The sequence below is a fragment of the Salvia splendens genome, chromosome 1 (genome assembly GCF_004379255.2).
Source record: "Salvia splendens isolate huo1 chromosome 1, SspV2, whole genome shotgun sequence".
Lineage (NCBI taxonomy): Eukaryota > Viridiplantae > Streptophyta > Magnoliopsida > Lamiales > Lamiaceae > Salvia > Salvia splendens.
The window spans coordinates 29,924,820-29,947,967 of record NC_056032.1 but is presented as its reverse complement, the minus strand read 5'-3'; the positions used below and the strand labels follow the sequence as shown (position 1 = coordinate 29,947,967).

Below are 23,148 nucleotides of genomic sequence, written 5' to 3'. Positions count from 1 at the left end.
TATATCATATATTCAATTTTAATTGTTGCATGTTACAATTATTTAAGCTAAGAACTCTAATATTTTATATAGAAAAAGAGAAAATATTACTTACATATCTTTAAAATATTAAAAGATTAAAATATTAAAAGATAAGTTATGAACATGTGATTAATTATTTTTTCGGGGTTCAACATAATCTTCCAAAAATTATATATTAAAGAAAGAAAAAATATTAACTATATGTTTTTAGAATAGTTCTATTAAGGCAGTAAGAAAAGTTTCATTGATGACAACATCAGTACCACAAGTTGCTGGAGAATCTACATTTAAAAAAGAGATGATTGATGGTCTCACTTTCATCCTTGCATAGAGCGCACCCAGTATCACCAATCCGTTGAGCTCCATATCTGTATAACATACTCTATCCGTCTCAAGGTAGTTGAATGATTTCTTTTTGGTACAAGATTTAGAAAATTGATGTGTTAAAGGTTAAACAGAGAGTAAAGTAAGAGAGATGAGTTGTCAAATAAGTAAATGAGTCAACTATCTTAGGACAACCCAAATAGGAATACGACTCAACTACATTGAGATAGAGAGAGTATATTTTGGTATCAACTACTCCCTCCCTTAAAAATAGACCACATTTGCCATTTTGGGATGTCCCTAAAAAATAGACCAAGTCTAAATATGAAAAGTTTTCAACAAATAATATTCCTACAAATCATTTATAATGTAACCCCACAATCTACTAAGTCCATGGGCAGACCCCAAGTGTATTGGGGGAGGGGCTTAAGCCTCAATGGTTTTTTTGAAACTTTTTTCTATTAATTGTTTTTAAAATTTATTCAAATTTAGTGTAAATTTTAATGTAAAAGTCCCTACAAATTATCTCAATAAATCAAAAATATTTTTGCATTCGCGCCTGGCTAACACTCTTTTCACTACATTTTTCCTCTTTCTCTTTTACTTTATTTTTTCTCACTCTTATTTACTCGCCGCACATTAAAATCTATGTCATTTATAAATTTGTCTAGTATTTTTTTCCCATTACCCAGGTCAAACTGGGCATGGGGGTTAGGAGGAAGTATGTAGTTTAAGTTTAAAGAAATTGTTTCAATTTCTCTTCTATTTGGATGTGGCGCGGATTTGCACACAAAAGATACAGTAAACTATTTGAAAAAATAGTAATGTGCCAGAAAGAAACATAAACATAGTGCATTATCTAAGCTTTTCACTGAATTTGTCCTAAGGCAGATATTGCTTATTTTACTGTGGATGATTATTATATGAAACTGGATTTACATTACATGATTGGGGTGTTCGGTTTGCAAGATTGTATACGAGATTAAATTTGTAGTGTGTTTGGTTCATGAGATTCAACCCTACAACTCAATCCTAGATGGGTAATCATGAGATAATTAGTCATAGGTAACCCTCTATGACTAAAATAATCTCACAACTCAATCCTAGATTGTATCTTGTATTATTTTATCTTGGAAACCGAATACCACCGATGTGTATACAGTATCAGTATATATCAGATCTTGAAAATGCATGGTTCTATAACTTTGAAATTTAAAACCACAATTACAAAAAGCTTTGCTGGACTAAAATCCATACTTGACACCTCTAAATGTAAATTGCAACACATTAAATTTAGAACAAGCTCACATGTCTCACTAAGCAGTTTAGAAGACTTGTATCAGAGAAAATGGTGCAATTCACAGACATCTTTGAGAAGCTAAGTCCAGCAGTGTCCGAAAGAAATGGTGAGGATACATGGGAGGTTTCTCTGTAAGTGCCTACAAATCAACACATATATAAGCATAACAGACTGATTATATTCTATGTTTTCTCACAACACTATTTTGACCATATAATGAAGTGTTGATTAAGATTAATTACCTGATGAATTAGGACTGTGGAAGGTGTCATCCCAGGAACTGTGTTAACCTCAATGATCAATACCTACAAGATATACAAATCATACCTTATTCGCGATCGATCAGTCAGGAATCAATCTAACCGATATTCAACTTACCTCGCCACTGTCAACATTAACAAACGCATCAATTCGCGAAAATCCTTCCAACTGGAGGGTGTTCGCTATGAGTTCAATGTGTTGTTTACATTTTTCAAGAGCTTCCGTACTGCTTATGTGGAGACGAATGTAAGCACGAGTAACATATAAAGAAACACACATGCTTCATTTATAACAAGATTATATAAAGAAAATGCAGCATCAAATATTTACTAGAATTAATATCTCAATGACCTTATTATTGAGAGGGGTGGCGGTGTCAAGTTGATGCCGGTTCCGCCTTGCAACAACGAGAAAAATAATATGAAACTTGTATGAAAAAAGAAAAGAAAGAATTTCTGAAATGAATAGAATCAATACCTTGAAATTTCTCCTCCAGTGATAGTATATCTCCAGTTTCTTTAACAGTGATGCTAGGAGTCAATGACCTCATTGCCCCGCGTTTTCCTATCACGCCAACTGTAATCTCGACCCATCGGCTATTGCCTTCCCACAGAAAGTCATGTGTATCAGGTGAAACTACTATCTCATCGGTCTCAACAAAGGGCTCGAATATCAAGAGCTCTGGAGTAGGAATGGGCATTTCAATCACCCCGTGCGCCTGTATGAGTTCGTGGAATAATGCTGATCAAGTATGCAAAGATGTTTTTCTACTTACAGTCTACATGTAGATTGTCAATATATACCTTTGACAAACTATTAGGAGGAATCCGCGCTAGGCCGCTCTCTAGTGCTTTGATATACACAGCAAGGTCCCCGTCACAACTGTAGCGCGAAATGCATATCATATCAATGGAAGGGAGCAAGAAAGAGCGTCCTCAAGTTGAAGATGCGAATACCTACCATAATCTCGCTACTCCGGTTGAGCAACCGTCTCTAGCTGGTTTAACGCAGACTGTCTCAGAACCGAGTTTTGATGTTAAATCATGCCATGTTTCGAGTGGCTGGATTTTTAGTAGTTCCTCCTTCCTTCTTACTTCCTTATTGATTGTAAGGACACCATCAGATGCAAGCTGAAACCAGATGGATACTAATGTCAAGAGTCAAGTTTCTAAAAAATGGTGAACGAATCTAGTTATCGTACATGTTGGAGGGCAAGCGACGTTGCTACTTTATCCATACATGTCTTGGAAGCAAAAACTCCGGGACCTTGAATTCAAACAGCAGATGATCAAAAGCGTTGTTTTAACTCACGGTAACGGTATGAGACAGAGTCGAATATTACCAGTATAGGGAACTCCCTCGGCCTCCAATAGCGACTGAAGAGTACCATCTTCGCCTATTCCACCATGAACTATCCAGCAAATTAAAATAATCAGTATTGTAGCTTCTTATTTTTATTGTCGAATGTGGTAAGTTTTTTCGTACCAGCAATAAAAACCGCTGCCCCTTCTTCTTTAGCTTGCTTGATCCATTGGTCAAGGTATAGTCTCTTTGGTATGTCATCAGATATATCGAACCCTGTGAACCAAGCGTGTTTCTTCAATCCTTCCGCGATCTCATCCATTACTTGACTTCGCAAGTGAGAGGTCAGCGCTGCCCGAACAGGCTCAATGGCCTCGATGCATGCATCCAAAACTTCTTCAGTAGTATGCCTCAGCACCACAGAATATCTGTCCACCAAAAACAACACCAAGATTTTTCGCAATATATTCGTTAACATCTGGTGTTGTGTATACACTTAAAAGACTCTGCATAAATGGCTTACGGTAAGGACCAAACCGCCCTTGAGCCGTTTGTACTGGATGCGAGCAAGCATGGTGTAACCTCGAGCTGTAGTACACAAAAAACTTATTTCGTCGTACAGCTCCATAAAACGAAAAGATGATTGGGATGGTGATAACTTACATCGCTAAATGTTTGTAAATTTAGCCAGACATTAGTTCCACTCATAAGGGATACTTGTCTCTCTGAAGTGTCTCCACCGAAAATAACATAAACTTTCCTCCTTCGATCTTGATGTTTTGCCGGAGATTTATTAGGTTTCGAATATTTCTTTCGTATATATGGACTTGACACCACACTATAACGGTGGAGGCTGGGAAACCGCAAGCAAGCGTGTTGGATTACGGTGCGAAGAATATTGGAGTGGGAAAATCCAACCTTTGAAGCTTGCTGAAATAAGAAACTTGTTTGCTCCATACCACTTATCTGGATGATAAAATTCTATTAAATGAAGTAAATATTTTTGAAAATATTGTAACTGTAGAAGAAGATGGATTGCATAATCAGACCAGGTTAATATCAGTGAACACTATTGTCCCTGACTCCGAGTGCCCAAACTTATTTCCTTTAAGGTACGTAGCATGAGCCGAAGGTGGCAAAAACCAACCATCGATTCTAGCAAAATCACGCAGGCCAAGCTGTTGAAATAACAGAGAGGCGCCTTCACGAATAAGTCTAGTTACATCTTCTGGAAATCGAGGTGGAGTATGGTAAGCAACCTGCAAAGGTTGCACGGTCATTTTGGACAAGTTCCAAACATCAATCGAGTTAAAGAACATAAATAATATGTAGAAAAAGCTCTTTCTACCTGCTGTGTTGGTAGATATTTTCGCCTATAGTTAAAAATGGTGTCCTTTTCACTTAAATCGACGTTGCTGTGAGATTGAAGTTCCACCTACATACGCATCGGAGTTTAAAATAAAAGAAACATATACACACCATTTCATAACTGAAAATGTAGATGAAATTTTGATCTGAGTTGAGCTTATACCTCAGTTGGGAGTAGAGCAACTGGTTGGCAATCGAAACCAGAACTTACATCGAGAACGATGGTTGTAAATTCTCTGCCTCCTTCTAGGAAAATTTCCACCACAACTTTATCATCAATTCCCTGCCAAAATGAGAAGTGATAAATTCCATTGTAATTGATCAATGGAAAAACACTCATGTGATAAAATGGAGGAGAGGGATGAAGAGTTAGCTACCTCTGAAATGATGTCATTAGCTTTCGACAGAGAGTCAGTAACACCATAAGCAACAGTAACTCCAATACTCGATCCAGCTCTTGCCGGTTTTACCTAAAATTGTATCACGGATATGGTGATGTCTATGTTTTTCAGTATCTCCTTTAAATGAAGAAACATCTTACCACAACTTTTCCTTGTTCGACATCCAGATTATTCTTACTGAACCAATTTGACAACCCGGTTTGCTCGAATTCATATCCCTGAAAACGAAGATCATTCAGGAAGAAACGAAGAAGACAACTAATTTGAAAACCATATACTAACATTTACCTGTACCAGGAAGCTCGGTACTGTAACGAATCCTTGTCTGTCAAGCTCCAACGAGGCATCATACTGCAAATATTCGATAGCAAACAACACAAGCACTTGCCTCACTGTTCTATCATTGAAGAATGTGATTCGTTAAACAAGAATACATACTTTGTCAAATGCAGTGCGACATTCGTTGGACTGCGTTCCAACGAAAGGAATATTCGATTTCTCCAATAGCTCCTGGAAAAAAAGCATCACACATAAGAAAAATAACAACATGTAGTAGTAAGAGACTTGTTTGAGCAGTGGTATATAATCTGACTTGAATCCCTCCGTCTTCGCCAAAACGACCATGTATGACCGGAAATACTATATCGACAGAGGTAGCAAGGTGTTGGACGAATTCAGCTAACGACTCAAAGCCTTGCGCGAGGCTGAGAGATGAGAGGAAAAATGGTTGTATAAAGAATGAGAAGACGGTGAAGGTAGAAATGAAGTGTTATATATACCTTTCAAGTTTGAAATCAAAATCGGCAGGTGTGTTCGAGTAGAGCTGAGCAGACGAAATGGCGAAAGCTTTCATAGCGTAGTCGATGTAATAGCAAGTCACGTGCAAATCGTCTCCCTATGGCACAACAACTACTAATTACAAACTGTTTCTTTAATAATCAATGGCAATTCAAAGTGTAAAAGCGAAGACCTGAATATGATCAAGGACTGATCGGGCGGAGTTGAGAGAAATGCCGCGCTCGGCGGAAGGACCGCCGCAGATTAGTCCAACTCTCAGTATCCTACCTTCCTCGGCGGTGCGCGCGTACTCAACCTCGGTCGTGGAGGAGGATCTCACCAATCCAACGGCGCGGAGGGGAAGTGAACTCTGTTTGCTGAGGTTGAGAGCACGGCGAGGGCGGGGGAAGGACGGAGGAGAGTGGAGCAGCTGCGCGGTTTCACTTCGGAGGCGGTTGGAGGTAAGTGCGGAGGAAGAGGCGGCCATTGGAGTGGTCAGTGCTTTCCCGGTGGAGTAATGATACGATTATGTTATGTACTACTCCACTATATACACAGTCACACATTCGGAGAGAAATAGAATTCATACTATTATAATTGGACGGCAGCACTCAGTTTTTGTTTTTTATCAGTTCATTGTCGACACTTTTTTTATTGATTAGAGGAATCAATTATTAGTACTCCCTCCGTCCCTCGTGACTCACTTTCCTTTTTAGTCTGTCCCACTCAAAATGATTCATTATTAAAAATGTAAACACCTTTTATCTCTACTTTATTCTCTCTCTTACTTTACTCTTTCCATTCAACACACAAAATAAAGCTACATAGAATCCCGTGCCTTCCAAAGAAGAGGTCATCTTCCTTGGGACGGAGGAAGTACAAATCTTCTGTGATTTAATAAAATCAACGGTATATACTCCCTCTGTTCATAAAAAAATAATCACATTTGTAGATGACATGTACTTCATAGAAAAATTAGTAAAGTACTAAGAGAGAATGAAAAAACAATAGGTAAAGGAAGAGAAATATGGAGAAAAAGTAAGTAAAGTATAAGAGATAGGAGAAAAAGTGAATAAATTATGAAAGAAAAACTTTCTATCTTTAAAAGTGGGACTATTTTTCGAGAACATCCTAAAATGACAAAATAAGACTATTTTTCATTGAAGGAGATAGTGTTGTTGATGAGTTTTGGAATGCATGAAATTTGATATGAAATCTAGTTTGTTTTGAATGTATAGTATACCTCTCTCTGTTCCTCATTAATTATTTACTTTTATCATTTTCATTTGTTCCCATTAATTATCTATTTTCATTTTTTATCATAAATGGTAAGTAGACCTCACATTCCATAAATTCATTTCACTCACATTTTATTATTTCCTTTGTTTCATAATAGATGTCACATTCTTCTTTTTAGTCTATCCCACAAAAAATGTCATATTTTTCTCCTTTTTTTTTGGAATAAGCTCTATCTCACATTAACATAAATACTCCCTCCGTCTCATAAAACTAGTCTCTTTCTATTTTTGGCAAGTTTTTTCTCTCTTATAAGGTGAGCTTCATTCTTCATTAACATACTTCAATCACTTTTTCTTTCTAAATCTCTACTACTTTACCAATTTCACATTAAAATCGGTGTCATCCCCAAAGCTCATATTTTTATGGGACGAAGGAAGTATACTATTTTTCCTCTCCACCTAACACACAAAACAACATCTTCTAAGATCTTGTATCATTACTTAAGTATGTCATCTATTATTGGATGCAGGAAATATAAAACTCGTGGGACCTATATTTCACTAATTTTTTAAATTTATTTTCCTTTATATTTCTTAAAATTCATGCTGAATTCAAATTGGACTATTATTGAGGACGAAGGGAGTACGATAGAATACTTATAAAGTTGGTATAAATAAATACGAGGAGAAGCGACAAATTTGGAAGCGAGAGAGGGTAGTTATTTTATTTCGGTAATTGGAATCTTTCCTAGCCAATACGACAACACCCAAGACAAATAGACCAACTTATTTAAATATGATAAAAAAAACAAAGCCCAGATTCCAAAACAACACAAAATTCAGAACAAAATAAAATAGAACCATTATTATGTAAATGGATGTAGCTGCAGATATTATTCCCACAATCTATATAGTAGAGATAACCACAATCGCACAAACAATAAATGTGCATAATTCTTAACAAGTTTATCATTTATATTGCGTCTATAGCTAAATCTATCTATGTAAAACTCTTATCATTTTTATTAGGCAGCTCTAGAAGCAAGCTGATTAATGGTGTAAACGCAAAAAGAATCGCATGTCGCAGAGCCAAATGCTGCTTAAGTCAGGTCATCCTCCTCGAGTTCTTTCGCCTTTATATGTTCCTTCACCCTCAAGAGGAGTGTCGTCTTCCAAGCATCCTGCAGAATAATACACGACTTATACTACTCCTACTCACCAATGTCGGGGGATGATAGTTGAGGAGAGGAATCCATGTTTCAAGATTCAATAGATAAGACTAATATATTGAGACGAGGACTATTCTTTCTGTTAATAAAGCACAATCCATCATCAGAAACGTGGATTTAGTGGCGAAGTGAACTTACCAGTTTGGTTATGCTGTCAAACTCCTTGACTGCGATAGTGAACTTACACTGCATCTTCCTCATCAAATGCGACTGCCAAATTCTAATGAGCACACAACATGATTGCAGAGAGGTGCTGTAACAAATCTGATGGGAATAAGGAAGACGATTCAACGACCAAAATGAGCAAACAACTTACAGATAAAAGCCTGCATTCTTGGGTCCTTGAAAATGTAGGATCCAGGTCCTATTATAGAAGTCGAAAACAGGTCAGTCAGGACTTCCAACACGAAGGAAGATTTAAAATCATATTGAAGAAAAACACTTGCCTGATATCTTTCTAATGCATTGTTGATGGCTACAATATCTCCTTTACATAGTTGGCAAATTCCGGCATTAAGAAGATGTCCTCTAGCTCCATACTTCAGTAAATTATTGCTCAAAGTGTAGCCGGCCACCTGTTCATATATTTCAACAGCTGTATGGTACCTATTTAGAAAAGAAAGCAATCTCTTAATATACGATTTAAGAAACAACTAACCACTACTTAAATACCCCAGGAATCATTCAAACTTACTTCCCTAGCTGTGTTGAAAATTCTGCACCCTTTTGCCTGCACTGACTCGACGAAGTGTTAGCTTCCTCGATCTGATAAAGGTCAGCGCGCGCTCAAAATAAGTTATTGCCTGATCCATATTTTTCTCTTGCTCGCACAAATCACCAATATCCTAAAAGATTTAAATTATGTCAGCCACCATTTATGGGTCTACAACTCTCCGGCCAAAAAGCCTCCATACCATTAAGCACCAGTCTAGAGACATGACAGAGATCGGAAGATGTATTAGGCAAGTATAATGAAATACAAGCAATTATATGACACTCCCTCCATCCCATAGAAATAGGCTGAATTTACGGAAACCTTTTCTCCTTCTCTTTTACTTTATCATTAATGGGTCACACCATCCACTTCAGTATTTCAACTATTTTTTCTCATTCTCTCTTACTTTACCAATCCATATTAAAACCCGTGCAAACCCCAATTAGCCTATTTCTACGGGACAGATGTAGACGTCCTTCATTCATATAGTTTACCTTGCAGTACTTCGCGGCCATATTGACTGGGTTTATCTCCAAAAGCAAATTTACTGCTTGGTCTAAACACGATATAGCCTCTGCACAAAATGAGACCAAACTCAACCCTACAATTCCCCGGCTTCCACACTCATAATCTCAACCACATTAAGCCACAAACTCAAGAACCTAGAGCAACTTTAACATATGCATACGTTTGGGAGAAATTTTCTTGTAGCAATTTGCACTATCGACGTAAGCAGTGGTAGCTTCGTGCTTGCTGTCCGACTGCAACGAGTTAATACACCAAAATCACTTCCTCAGCTCCAACAGAAAATTGCAACAAAAACTCTCGAACCTTCAAATTACAGCTAGCCAGTTTCATGTAAGCTGAAGCTGCTCTGTCCCCTGAAGAGCAACATAATCGTAAATATATAAGCACTTAGCTCAATTCGCAAATTTTTATTTCATCCCCAATCTATAAACCACCTCAAATTCCTAAGCTCGAAAATAATAATCGGGGCTTTTACTTAGATTTACAAATTAGATTGAAGAGCTGATCACAAAACTAGCTCCAATTAATGTATATGCTGAATTAACCTAATCACTTATCCTCAATTACTTCGCCTAAATATCTAAATCTCAAAAATCACATTAACTATACTTTACATGATCGATTCCGGCACTAAAAAATCATCAAATCGCTCTAAAGAAGATCAACAGGAACACTCACACGATTTTGAGATTTTGTACGAATTGGATTTCATCCCCAATCTATAAACCACCTCAAATTCCTAATCTGGAAAATAATAATCCGGACTTTTACTGTAGATTTACGAATTAGATAGAAGAGCTGATCACGAAACTAGCTCCAATTAATGTATATACTGAATTCACCTAATTAGTTTATTTGATTTGACCAAATCAATTACTTCGCCTAAATATCTAAATCTCGAAAATCACATTAACTATACTGTACATGATCAATTCCGGCATGAGAATTCATCAAATCTCTATAAAGAAGATCAAACTGAAGGAACACTCACATGATTTTAAGAGATTATAGGAATTGGCTGGTTTTTGATAGAGATCGGCGGCGTCTTCGTATTTGGAGCCAAACATGCCCCATCCTTTAATTTTCTTCTCGGCTTTGCGTTCAAATTCCTCGCCGTCGTACCCCATTTTTGATCCGATCGGAAGAGAAACAAGACGGAGAGGGAAAACAATCGATGAACCGTGAATTTATTTTCGACATCTTCTTTCACTGAGTCAGGCGGTAATATTTGATGTTTTCACTGCCAGGGTAATTATTTCCTTGTCTTATTCACTTTCGTTAAGATTATTTTATCTAATTTACTGTTAACTGAATGTCCTTTAATACTTTGTGCCCGTACCCCAAGCCCAAGTCACAAATTTTTGTCCACGGCCACAAAAACTTGTCCATGGCTAAAAATAATTTGTCCAGTCTTATGGATAATGGTATTTATCCTAGGGCTAACAATTTTTGGCACGACACGATAACCCGACATGAATCCGCACAAAATTAATGGATTTGGATCAAAGCTTATTGGGTTCGTGTTCTTATCGGATCAACCTGTTAAGGACATGAAAATTTCGTTTCGTGTTACCATTAAGAAATAATATTATAATATTATTATTTTTTAGCATTTTAAAAATGGTTTTTTATTGGATTTCGTAGGATTTTGTCGCTATGAGAATATTGATGTTATTGTTCATGAGATCATACTGTGTAATCAGATTTTATGTTTTGAATTAGACTCTTAACAATCAGATTTAAGGTTTTGCAACTTTTGTTAATAAAGAGCATGTCACGATCACAACTCCATAGTGCTAATGAGCGTAGCTATTTCGCAACTAAAATAATCTCATCAATCATGAACTCATCATAAAAGAAATAATAAACTCGAGGGAATAGTCTTGAAGGCGAATGGGTACAAAGTCAAGTCATAATCAGAGTATCGAAACCAAATTCATAGTTTCCCAAGAATAACATTTAAAAGCGGAAGGTTCCAAGACAAAATAGTATGTATGAAGACATACTACTTTGGGCTACCTAACTACTTATTAACGGCCTCTTCCCAACACCTTCGTCGCTTCAATCACGTTCAACATGCACGTTAGAAAAGAAACATGCAGGGCTGAGTACTTGATATACTCAGTGAGCACAGTGCCAAAAATAGTTCTATTTAATTTGTCAGCCATAGTTGAGTAAACACGGGGTTTTTATTTAAAAAGGCCCGAGTCACTAAATTCCCTTCATTTCGTAAAATTAATTGCGCAATCACATATATACACAAATACCATATCTGAACGTATGTGAATCAGGAATGTGGCCACATTCCACGACGGTCACTGGACCGGCCAACTCGAAAGTAAGCTCACGATCCCCATATGTGTACACAAGTCCGAGTAAGGTTTGCGGCCCTACTGGGACCCGAATTCGATTAAGCATAATTGGCATAGCAAAAACATGGCATGACAAACATGTATAGAAAATTTCACATATTCATGCTAAAAGTCACATTTTGAAAGGAATGACCTCCTCAGAGTTTAATCCCTTAATTGAAAGATCCTTGACTTGGTCTTACTTGACGTGCGACGGCGTCCCTTTAAAAAATAAAGTACACTTAGGTTAGGCTTAAGAAGCTAAATACTTAACGTGTATGCATTTCTAAGCGTGTGATCATTTCTTTTTATTGTCCGTTTCTTTATCCATAGAAAGCCCTTAAGTATTTATTAAATCAAACGATTTAATTTATTTGGGAATTTGCAAAATTATTCGAGCATTAGTTAAATTCTGGAAATTTAAATTTAATGTCCCGAGATTAATAGCGGCTATCCACTATTTAATCGGTAAAATATTAGGAGCGCCTATAAACTAAATTAGAATTTTTTGTTTGCCATACTAGTATTTTAATTGGCAGCCGACTCCATGATTAATTCTCTATAAGGCAGTCCATTTCTCCAACTAATTCCTAGCCCAAAATGTCTTCAACCAGCCGGCCCAAATGATTTATTATTCTTTTCTTCCCCAAAACTCCTCCAGGCCCAAGCAAAAAGGAAGGAAAGAACAAGGCCCAAATGAAAAATAATGAACTAGGCCCAATTAAAGAAAAACAAAACAAAAAGAAAGAAATCCCCCTCCCACCAAATCGTCGGCCCCTCTCTCTCACTCTTCTTCACCAAACAAATCCCCAAATTGAGAATTCACCATGCACCGCCGTCTCTGACGCCATCTCTCTCCCTACCTTTCTCTGATTCCCCCCCTCGGCGTCTCGCGTTGGGTGCGGCCTGCCAATGCGAAGCCGGTGCTGCCTCCGTCTCCAACCGACGCCGCGGCTGTGTAGCCGCCTCCGTCGGGTCTCCCTCCGTCGAGCTAGACTCGGAGTTGGCCAAACCCCGCCGACGCCTCCGTCTTCGGCCTCCCTTGCTGTCTCGGCGCCATCGAAGCAGAGAAGGGGGCGTCGCCCTTACGGTGGAACCGCCGTCACTAGCGCCAGTTTTTCTCTTCTTCTCCGGCGAGACCGTCGCACCTCACCGTTGTCGTTGGTCCTCCGTTTCCAGACGCTCGACGAGTAGCCATCGTCGAAGTCCAGCGGGGAGCCATCCTTGCTCCGGTCGTCCTTGTCGATGTTGCTGTCCGGGCGTGATTCGAGGCGCGTCACCACCGCTGCTGTGCGTGCGCGGCGGCTGACTGTCGCTGCTGTGCATGCACAGGAAGCGGCTTCGCTGCCTTTCCTCCGCGACTCGCCATTCTCCGACAGGTAAGGTAGGCCAATTTGGCGAAATTCCAAGAAACTACGTCATGTGGAATTATATCCGCCATTTGTACTCGGAAAAAACAAGTTTTCATAGAGGGGAAAGACGCAAGACGTTCTCGCGTGTTTTAACTAAACACGCATGACGCTCTCGCGTGTTTAATTAAACACGCATGACGCTCTCACGTGTATATGTAACACGCATCAGGCTATCGCGTGTTTGCCTTGGACACATATTCCAGTCCAAACGACAGAGACCTCACTTCCCCCTCGCGACTTCACTTCCACCTCGCTCATTCTCTCACTCTCAGCGACGGCCAACGTCTCTAGCCTGCGAAAATCGAAGTGAATCTGATATTCTGATGCTCTAATTCCTATTTTAAGTGGTGTTAGGTAATTTTTGACTATTAATTTCAATTATCATTGCTATATGTTAGTTAGGTATAGATTTAGGGTTTATGGTTTGACATTGTGTGACAAGAAAAACATTGAATATGTAGTTATATGTATGCATTGTAAACTAAATATATAATCGAAGCATTGAACTTGGTATTGAATTTTCGGTTTTAATTTTGTTCATTATTTATTTAAGTATGTTGAATTTATAGTATATGATGTTATGTCGTACTTATTTTGCAGGTCTAATGGTGTTTGTGAGTTTATATTGGGATGAGAAAATTATTCAGCTCCCAGGTTTGGGTGTTGCTTATGATCCCCTCGTGCAAAATCATTTGTTATATTGAATGAAAAGATATCTTATTATCAGCTTGTTTCAATGATATGTGAAAAAATTGGAATTGAGTTGGATGCACATACGATTGATTTAACATGGAGGCATCCTGTGGTTTTTAGTGGAGTGGTGAATTATATAGCTACACCAGTGGATGATAATTTGTTGGAGTATATGTTTGCTGAAAATCCACGTCAAATTGAACTTTTTATTGAATATACTCCTGTTACCACTGCGTTGCAATTTGAACCACCTATCACTCATCATGATGTTGGAACGTCTAGGAGAGATGCTTATCCTAGTTTTGATGTCGGGACATCTAGGAGGGATGATGAATATCATAGCTTTGAATTCAACACATCTGGGAGGGAGGTTGATGAACCACTAGATGTACCAAATGTGACATGTGATGGTTATGATGGTTCAGATAATTGTGATGGTTCAGATAGTTCTGATAATTGTGATGGTTCAGATGGTTCTGATAATTGTGATGGTGCAGATAATTGTGATGGTGCAGATGGTTCTGATTGTGATGGTTCCGATGGTTCTCAACCAAGTGATCTTGATTATAGTGCAGAATCATGTGAAGATTCTACAGACGACGAGACATTTGATATGATCGTTGAGAATTATGTACAACCATCTGTTCGTGGTGAGCAATCTGTTTCCAACTATGTGCCTGAAGGGTTACCATTTTTTTCGATCATTACCATGTGAAGGCAGCCGAGGTTACTTTTCACATGACCATGGATTGGGTGAAGAAGATATGTGGTATTGGGATGAGGATAATCCGAGACATATAGATGTGGGAACAAAATTTGATAGCAAATTGCAGTTGAAAACTGCTGTCACATTATGGCATGTGGGAACAGGTCGGATGTATGAGGTTATGGATAGTAAATCAAGAAGATGGCATGCAGTTTGTAGGGACCCATTTGGTCCGAAAAGAAAAGGCAGGGACCTTGGGCAAAGCTACCCATGTAATTGGGAGGTTAAAGCAACGTTTAAGAAACGTGATGGTAGCTGGTCTATCAACTCATGTGTTGATCGTCATTGTTGCATGGGAGATCACGATCTAAGTGAACATGTTAATCTTACATCATCCACGATTGCTCCCTGTATTCAAAGTCAAATTGAAAACGATGATGAATTCAAGCCTTCTGCAGTACGTACATATATCAAAGATAAATTTCACGTGAAAATCAGCTACAAGAAAGCATGGTATGCACGTAGAAAAGCTATTGAGCTTGTATATGGTGGGTGGGAGGGATCATTTAGACAACTCCCCAGCTACCTGACTGAGTTGCAAAGTCAAAATCCGGGGACAATCGTTGAGTGGTTGCATGACCCTGTATTGAGTCAAGGTAATACAAAGGTGTTCCGCTACGTATTTTGGGCATTTGGGCCAGCAATAGAGGCGTTCCAACTAGCAAAGCCGGTCTTATCAGTTGATGGGACTCACCTGCGTGGAAGATTGAAAGGTAAATTACTTGCTGCAGTAGGTTACGATGCAAATAAGAACTGTTTGCCTGTTGCTTTTGCTATTGTTGATGAAGAAACAAACGAGAGTTGGAGTTGGTTTTTGAATCTTGTGAGAGTGCATATTATAAAGCATGACCAGGAAGTGTACATAATATCAGACAAACATCAAGGCATTATAAATGCCATGAAGTCTGATGTGTGGAAAAAGGTACCAGTTGGTTATCATCGATACTGTTTAATTCACGTTAGATTGAATGTGTTACAAAGACACAAAGGCCCCGGAGTGAAGAAATGGGTATGGATAATGGGTGAAGTAATTGAGGAGCGGAGATATTGGACTGCAAGGCGTGAATTAGAAAAGGTGAGTCCAGAAGCTCTGAGGTACCTAGAAACCACCATAGATAGATCGCAGTGGACTATGGCACACGATGAATTTCGTCGATGGGGTCAGACATCTACTAACATGGCCGAGTGTTATAACAATGTGTTGTCATCTGCGAGGGAACTCCCAATTAGAGCTATCATTGATATTACATTCTGGCGGACCATCAACTAGTTCGTTAACCGAACGACTCTAGCCAAACAATGTCAGACGCCTTTGACACCGTGGGCTTGGGAGTTATTTTAGAAGAATGACCGTCGAGGGAGACGTCATCATGTTAGGACTACAAGCATAGCACGTGGAACTTATGAGGTGCTAACCTATCACAGAGGTCCGGGTAGAGGCCATAATATACATGTTGTAGATTACCGTGAAAAGAGATGCTCATTTGGAAAGTGGCAGACCTGGAGAATGCCTTGCTCTCACGCTGTTGCGGTGCTGAGAGAACGCAGTGATGACATCTTTAGTCATGTTGATTCCCGATACCATACAGATGTTTGGATTCACCAGTACGCAGGTATGTTATTTAGATACTTTTTATTCTTACATTATTATCATGTCTTACAGTTGCAATTTTATGCAGCTGCGTTCCGTCCACTGAGACACCAAGGTTATTGGTATGAACCTGAATGGACACTGGAATGTTCACCAGCACGGCTACTTCCTCGTTCACGTGGGCGGTACAACAGAAGCAGGATACACAACCAAATGGATGAGCGCGAAGAAGATGCGCCAAGAGCTCCTCCTCGATGCCGCCTTTGTGGAGAGACCGGCCACAATAGAAGAAAGTGCACTTTAGGACGTGTTGTGTAGTCATATTATATTTGAGAATCGTGATTGAGGCTTGAATTTTATTATGTGTTTGAACCATGTTTAAGACTGAAATGACATTCTTAAGTAATATTGTTAGAAAAAAATTCGACAGAGTTTACTTTATTTATTAATCAATCAACCTGTAATAAATAAACAGTACATCTCAGATCAATCAACATGTAATAAGTAAACAGTACATCTCAAATCAATCCACCTGTAATAAATAGACAATACATCTCATGATAACATTCTACTTAAAGGACGATGGTGTATATTTACTCGGGCCTTTTCCCCTGTTGTCACGGCTAGACCTTCTACGTGGGAACATGCCCAAAATTGTCTGAGACAAACTTGGTCTGGAGCGTTCCTTATCGGGACGAGATGTATGTGAACTACTACTAGGCCGATCAAGTTGGACACTACTCCTAGGAGGGTCAATATGTTCTCTCCTCGTGGGGCGCTCTATGTAGGCACTACTCCTAGGAGCAACATCAGCATCGACATCATCATCATCAGCAGCAACATCATCATCAGCATCATCATCATCATCATCATCATTTGTTGGAGAGTGCACGATATGGACATCTGAGAAGAATGAATCTTGTGTAGTAGGCTTCCATGGTAGCCCAACTCTATCAAATGGAGTCACCCAACTAGACTGTGGCGCGTCCGACCAGGTAGGAAACCAACTAGAGGGATCTGGTGCTGGTGGATTTTGCATTTCGGGCTCAGCAGCAAAATTGTCGATGAATGTATCCAAATCTCAAATCTATGTTGTCATCTGAATGAATATTTTCTTCATTTGCGGCTTGTGATGACCCTGGCATGTCTTGGGACATTCTGAAATGTCGTGAATAACCATGCCCGCCTGTTCGGATACCTCGTTGACCAATACCGCGAGCTCTTCGGATAAAACCCCGGGACATATCCACATTAGTGCGCTGTGTGGAAGGTATGACCGTGCGTTCACTCTCACCGCAATCGGTAAGGCAGTTAAGAGCAAGACTGTTAATCTCATGCAACAATCCTACGGCGTCTGCTGGGTCAAAACCGGGCGACAAATGGAATACACGTGCCAATGTCTCAGCCTGTAACAAATAAAACGTGAATATTTAATAACATATATACTTTAAAAATGAAACAACAACTATAAAAATACAATACTTACTTGGAGTGTTGATGATGATGCAACAGTGTTCATCCCTACGTTTGGAAGCCTACCCGGCAGTGTGATATATGTAATAGTAATTTTAAAATACCACTCCATGTATAATCGAGTTCTCATCACCTGCACGTGGTCTGCAAGAGGCTCCATGTAATGATTAGACACGAACTCCGACCTTCTCTCCCAATGTTGAATGTAAGCCTTGTTCTGCACAGCCCAGTTCGTCTTAGCTTTTCCACGACGATTTATTTTGAAATGAGTTTCATTGAAACCCCAATCACGCAATTCCGGAATGAACGGAGTGCCTCCATATTGTCTAACAACGCGCTCAGGCTCATGTGCTTCGACAATAGCCCAACAAACCATGTATGTCACAGATCTCCAACTGTTGTTTATCTCGAGGCAGGAGTCTGACAATTGACGGTCCACATAGGGCATCCAAATAAACTACAATAACAAGTTTACATTAAAATTACACAAATATATATCAAAACATTATTCATTTTACCTGGCTATTTTGGAGTAATGATAACTGTTCACGATAATGTCGAACAGAATGTTTGGGGGCTCTGTTTAACATATATGAGCCAGTCCACCTACAATAAGAAAAGTTTCCAATTTAATATGTTGTCATTAAATACACGAAAGAGAGGAAACAACAAACTTACATTAATGCACATGGAGTGTTGTTTGTATGTATACGTGCCATCACAAAATCCGGTCTCAAAGTGGGCATTCTCTCCCACCCCCACAGCTGTAGGAGCTCTGTCGGACCTCCAATGTCTGTCCTTTTGCCCATGGACGCCTCACAAAGATTATGGTATAATGTAGCAAGTGCAACACTCGCCCAACTAATCATAAAGGCAGCCTCTACATCTCGAAGTTGGGTCAACCACATCAGAGGTATCTTACATCCTGAGCCGTCGGGTAATATCAACCCTCCCAATAGCACAAGCACAATCATACGTGCCCGTTGAATGTAGGCTTCGTCTTCCAGACCATCTTCTAACGGTTCAATCATCATCCTATGTATTAGCGCCGATGCCAAGATACCGTTTTCCTTCATCTCGCTTTGAAAGGGATAGAAGCCCAACAGTTCTTCACATAAACTCTTCCACCCAGATTCACAATACCCATTTCCTGTAAAGGGTACTCCATCTACACGTAGAGCCCATAATACTTGAACATCCTGTAATGTAATTGTCACGACCGCCCTCACTAAGGATAGTAAAGACGGGAAAATCGTGACTAGGGAAGGGACGAAGGAGCAGGGAAGAAAAATGGGAAAGCAATGAAAGACAACATCTTAAACAAAGCTTCAAAAGAAGAGTTTTAATCGATTAAACAATTAAGGAGCGGGTTAATATCTCAAGGTAAATAATGTTAAAAAGTAGTGTGGGGCAAAACGAAAGACTTTAACAAGAACGATTCGAAACACGACAGCGGAAAAACAAGTATCAGAGGAGAGTCATAGGATGACGCCCATGTTTGAAGACACGACGCATCCGGGAATTCCTAAAGCTCACTCAACATCCACCGCAACATCACCCCTCAACCTGCACATAAAGAAAAAGGATATGCAGGGCAGGGTACTTGTTGTACTGAATGGGCTCATGCCGAAAATATTTTATAACAGTTATGTCATCCATACCGGTGAACTCAAGTTTTTACGTTTATTTAAGAAATATCACGAGTATCACAAAAACACTTTTCACAAAAACACTTGAGGGAAAGTGAAGCAAATATACCTTTCCTGATAAAAATGAATCGGTAGAAACAAGAATTGATGCGATTCGTCGGAAACTCTTGAAAATCAACTCCAACGGATGCAAGAACAAAGATGAATGGAGGATTTTTGGAGAGGATGAAGAGATGGAGGGAGAAAACGTGTGGGAGGGGGAGAGGGAGGAGGAAAAAGGCATTGAAATAATGGGGCTATGGTTTTGGTTTCTCCCTTTTATATTCTAGGATTAATCCCCCACTTAAATAAACAAATAAAAAGAAATTGTGGAGTGAAATAGGGAAAAAGGGGCGTGTACTAAAGGGAGTATTTAAAAAAAATTAATATTTAAATCCTTAATTAAATAGGAATAGAATTTAAATTTGGTAATTTCTTGTAGGAAAAGACTCCTACAAAATAGGTAACAAATAAATTAATCACACAAGGTAATTGAAAGGTATAAGGGATGAAAAGTTAAGGGTCTTAAAGATGGAAAGAATCAAAGTACCAATTAAGTCTACAAAGTAATTTATTCTCCCAAGTATAAGAGAAATTCGAAAATTCCAAGGAATGCGGCAAGGGTCGAATATCATGGAGAATAAATTAGGAATATTTTGGTTTTGGATTTAATTTGGATAAATATCCCAAAACAATTAATTAAATCCAAGAAAGAAGATATTACTTCCAATAAATAGAAAGGCCGAAAAGAATTCGAATAAAGTGGCTGACACAAATATGCATGATCCTATTTAATTAAATCCCGCCCATTGGAAAACATATCATATCATTCCACATAACTCTCAACCATTAATTTCACATCGTTAACACAACCTCATAGAAATCAATTTCCAAAAATGCATTTTCAAATCAACATCCACATTAATAAAACGAAAATAAGCCATCAAATAAAAAAAAGGTCAAAAATTTTCCGGGGTGCTACATCCTTCCCCTCTTAACAGAAATTTCGTCCCGAAATTTTAGTCGTCTTCCATAAACTATTCGGGGTACTTCTCTTTCATCCCATCAGTCCTTGTCGGTTTGCTGTTCATGCCCTTCATTTCCTTTCAGCGCGTACGCTCTGTGGGGCCACCTGTCGAATGGGTTGTGGTTGTTGCTGTTGTTCCCCATGTCCCTGCCTATTCCACATTCCTCCTTTGTTGTTATTCGGGCACTCTCGAGACATATGTCCATTTCCACCACAGGTGAAGCATCGGATGCCTCCAGCTCTACACTCGCCAAAGTGGTACTTGGAGCACCGGTTGCAGTGGGATGCTTTCTGTTGATTCCCTCTCGGCTGTGGCATGGCTTGCCGGTCATAGTCTTGCGTCTGGCGGAAAGTAGAACGGTGTCGCTTGTTGTCATAAGGAGCTCGGTTGTCTTCCCACTTCCTCTTGTCTCGATAGTTCGGTTGAGGTGTTGGTGGTGTAGGATTCACCGTCGTCTCGTCCTTTGGTAGTGCTTCTTCCACATCTAAAGCGCAACTCAAAATTTCGGAGTACGAGATTCCTCTGCGGCTGGCCACGGCTACCCTTATCTCGTGTCTAAGGCCAGAACGGAATTTTGCGGCCATCTTCTCATCGGTGTCCACTAACTCGGGCGCATATCGGGTCATTTCACAAAGAGCACGGTCGTACTCCGTCACCGTCATGTTTCCCTGTTTCAGGGTGTGGAACTCCACTATCTTCGCTCGTCTATAGCTCAAGGGAATGTACTTGTCGTACACCTCTTCCTTGAATTCTTCCCATGTGAGTGCCTCGTGGCGGGCATGGTTCATAGTTCGTCGTTTAGTTTCCCACCAAAAATCGGCAGGTCCAGTCAGTTGATACGTCACGCAAGCTAGACGTTCCCTATCGATGCATCCCACGAAGTCAAAAATAATCTCGAGGTCGCGTGTCCAAGCCTCTGCCTTCGGGGGCTCTCCCAGTCCGTCAAACTTTGGAGGGTTTTCCTTTCGGAAGGCCTTAATGTATTCTCTCTCTTGAGGTTGAGGTGGGGGGTGGTGGAGGAGGGGGTTGATTCCCGACACATCCCTCTGATTGTTTCTCCATGTCGTTCTCCACTTGTGGGCCACGTCTGCGTCTTGGTGGCATTCTGGTCCAAAAGACAAGTTAGCATCGTTGTTAGTATTCGTTGTTATCAAAATCGTAACTTCCTTGCATTCGTCGCACTCTGACGTTATATTGGGCGCCCTTATATGCGGGTTGTTTTATCCGTGCCATTTACGCGAAGACGAAGGTTTTCCAACATATATTCTATCTCGTTATTTGTGATAAATCTAGGGTTCGTCACGCATCACCAAATTTGAGGCCGCCCTAAGGCTTCCTATGTTCACATGCTTACGTCGTAGTACTTTCACACATAACACATACTTAAGTCATCATACCAATCTTGCTCATGTCTCACGTAATCATACCATAACAATATTATATTCGCACACACAACACGTGCTTAGATCATCTTGCCAATCATGTTCATATTCCACATAATCACACTATCACAATATCATTTTCACACATATAACACGGGTTTAGATTATCATGTCAATCATGCTCATGTCCCCCATAATCATATCACTACATTATCATCTTCACACATAACGTTTATTCACATGCGTACACTTGCCAAAACATCCTCATCATAACATCATCAATTTCATACATCAATCTCGCATTCTTTCAACAACTTAAACATACCTCACTTTCTTTGGTTGAGCGTGATGCTTCGGATGTTGAGCCTTCGTGACACTTCTAGTCTAGGGGTACTGATCTAGACTTAGACTGAAAGAAGACTCTCGGACCAGAGCGAAAGAACGAAGCTCTGATACCACTTTGTCACGACCGCCTCACTAAGGATAGTAAAGACGGGGAAATCGTGACTAGGGAAGGGACGAAGGAGCAGGGAAGAAAAAGGGGAAAGCAATGAAAGACAACATCTTAAACAAAGCTTCAAAAGAAGAGTTTTAATCGATTAAACAATTAAGGAGCGGGTTAATATCTCAAGGTAAATAATGTTAAAAAGTAGTGTGGGGCAAAACGAAAGACTTTAACAAGAACGATTCGAAACACGGCAGCGGAAAAACAAGTATCAGAGGTGAGTCATAGGATGACGCCCATGTTTGAAGACACGACGCATCCGGGAATTCCTAAAGCTCACTCAACATCCGCCGCAACATCACCCCTCAACCTGCACATAAAGAAAAAGGATATGCAGGGCTGAGTACTTGTTGTACTCAATGGGCTCATGCCGAAAACATTTTATAACAGTTATGTCATCCATACCGGTGAACTCGAGTTTTTACGTTTATTTAAGAAATATCACGAGTATCACAAAAACACTTTTCACAGACCGACCGGTCAAAACAATCTCCACACTTTCTCATCAATCAATCAATCACATCCTCTTACCATAGTGCGACGAAAGTGTGGCCACACTATTCGCCCACGAGACCGGCCGACTAGCAAGGACGGCTCACGATCCCCTCTGTGTACACAGCCTGATAGGGTTTGCGGCTCTACTCAGACCCGAATTCGTTTATCATAGCCCTATAGCCTAATGGAGCGAACTCACAAACTAGGCATCAAGCACAATCTCAACATAGCCCTATAGCCTAACGGAGCAAGCTAAAACGAACTAGGCATCAGGCAACAATCTCAACATCAAAACAATCA

At 39.7% G+C, this 23,148-nt stretch overlaps 4 protein-coding genes and 1 pseudogene across 4 annotated transcripts; 2 read left to right on the top strand and 3 right to left on the bottom strand.

The window, feature by feature from the left end:
• Positions 1-1,498: 1,498 nt before the first annotated feature.
• LOC121746842 lies at positions 1,499-6,377 on the bottom strand. The gene is made up of 22 exons (XM_042140786.1): positions 5,948-6,377; positions 5,757-5,872; positions 5,570-5,681; positions 5,416-5,487; positions 5,266-5,328; positions 5,118-5,195; positions 4,954-5,046; positions 4,740-4,859; positions 4,557-4,643; positions 4,258-4,467; positions 3,872-4,174; positions 3,732-3,796; positions 3,392-3,636; positions 3,249-3,317; positions 3,108-3,172; positions 2,867-3,036; positions 2,710-2,788; positions 2,384-2,624; positions 2,258-2,303; positions 2,024-2,132; positions 1,888-1,950; positions 1,499-1,784 (listed from the first exon to the last, which is right to left on the bottom strand). The coding sequence occupies exons 1-22, from the start codon at positions 6,239-6,241 to the stop codon at positions 1,704-1,706; spliced, it is 2,781 nt and encodes a 926-aa protein (XP_041996720.1). The 5' UTR covers positions 6,242-6,377; the 3' UTR covers positions 1,499-1,703.
• Positions 6,378-7,830: 1,453 nt separating this feature from the next.
• On the bottom strand, positions 7,831-10,661 carry LOC121746851 (annotated as a pseudogene).
• A 4,023-nt stretch (positions 10,662-14,684) lies between these two features.
• On the top strand, positions 14,685-15,956 carry LOC121767103. The gene has a single exon (XM_042163332.1). The coding sequence runs from the start codon at positions 14,685-14,687 to the stop codon at positions 15,954-15,956; it is 1,272 nt and encodes a 423-aa protein (XP_042019266.1).
• A 30-nt stretch (positions 15,957-15,986) lies between these two features.
• Positions 15,987-16,654, top strand: LOC121804007. Its single transcript, XM_042203565.1, has 2 exons — positions 15,987-16,299; positions 16,366-16,654. The coding sequence occupies exons 1-2, from the start codon at positions 16,194-16,196 to the stop codon at positions 16,593-16,595; spliced, it is 336 nt and encodes a 111-aa protein (XP_042059499.1). The 5' UTR covers positions 15,987-16,193; the 3' UTR covers positions 16,596-16,654.
• A 240-nt stretch (positions 16,655-16,894) lies between these two features.
• On the bottom strand, positions 16,895-18,628 carry LOC121804698 (serine/threonine-protein phosphatase 7 long form homolog). Its single transcript, XM_042204336.1, has 4 exons — positions 18,429-18,628; positions 18,269-18,356; positions 17,764-18,207; positions 16,895-17,683 (listed from the first exon to the last, which is right to left on the bottom strand). The coding sequence occupies exons 1-4, from the start codon at positions 18,617-18,619 to the stop codon at positions 17,324-17,326; spliced, it is 1,083 nt and encodes a 360-aa protein (XP_042060270.1). The 5' UTR covers positions 18,620-18,628; the 3' UTR covers positions 16,895-17,323.
• Positions 18,629-23,148: the final 4,520 nt, after the last annotated feature.

Excerpts from the sequence above, each read along its gene's own strand:
- LOC121746842 (XM_042140786.1), bottom strand. The coding sequence starts at position 6,241 with ATGGCCGCCTCTTCCTCCGCACTTACCTCCAACCGCCTCCGAAGTGAA. Across the intron at positions 5,488-5,569 it reads GCGAAGACGGAGGGATTCAA|GAGCTATTGGAGAAATCGAA; the intron begins GTCAGATTATAT and ends CTTTTTTTCCAG. Across the intron at positions 3,637-3,731 it reads AGGGCGGTTTGGTCCTTACC|ATATTCTGTGGTGCTGAGGC; the intron begins GTAAGCCATTTA and ends TTTGGTGGACAG.
- LOC121767103 (XM_042163332.1), top strand. The coding sequence starts at position 14,685 with ATGTGGTATTGGGATGAGGATAATCCGAGACATATAGATGTGGGAACA.
- LOC121804007 (XM_042203565.1), top strand. The coding sequence starts at position 16,194 with ATGCCTTGCTCTCACGCTGTTGCGGTGCTGAGAGAACGCAGTGATGAC. Across the intron at positions 16,300-16,365 it reads TTGGATTCACCAGTACGCAG|CTGCGTTCCGTCCACTGAGA; the intron begins GTATGTTATTTA and ends AATTTTATGCAG.
- LOC121804698 (XM_042204336.1), bottom strand. The coding sequence starts at position 18,619 with ATGATTAGTTGGGCGAGTGTTGCACTTGCTACATTATACCATAATCTT. Across the intron at positions 18,357-18,428 it reads AACACTCCATGTGCATTAAT|GTGGACTGGCTCATATATGT; the intron begins GTAAGTTTGTTG and ends TTCTTATTGTAG. Across the intron at positions 17,684-17,763 it reads CATCATCATCAACACTCCAA|GCTGAGACATTGGCACGTGT; the intron begins GTAAGTATTGTA and ends TATTTGTTACAG.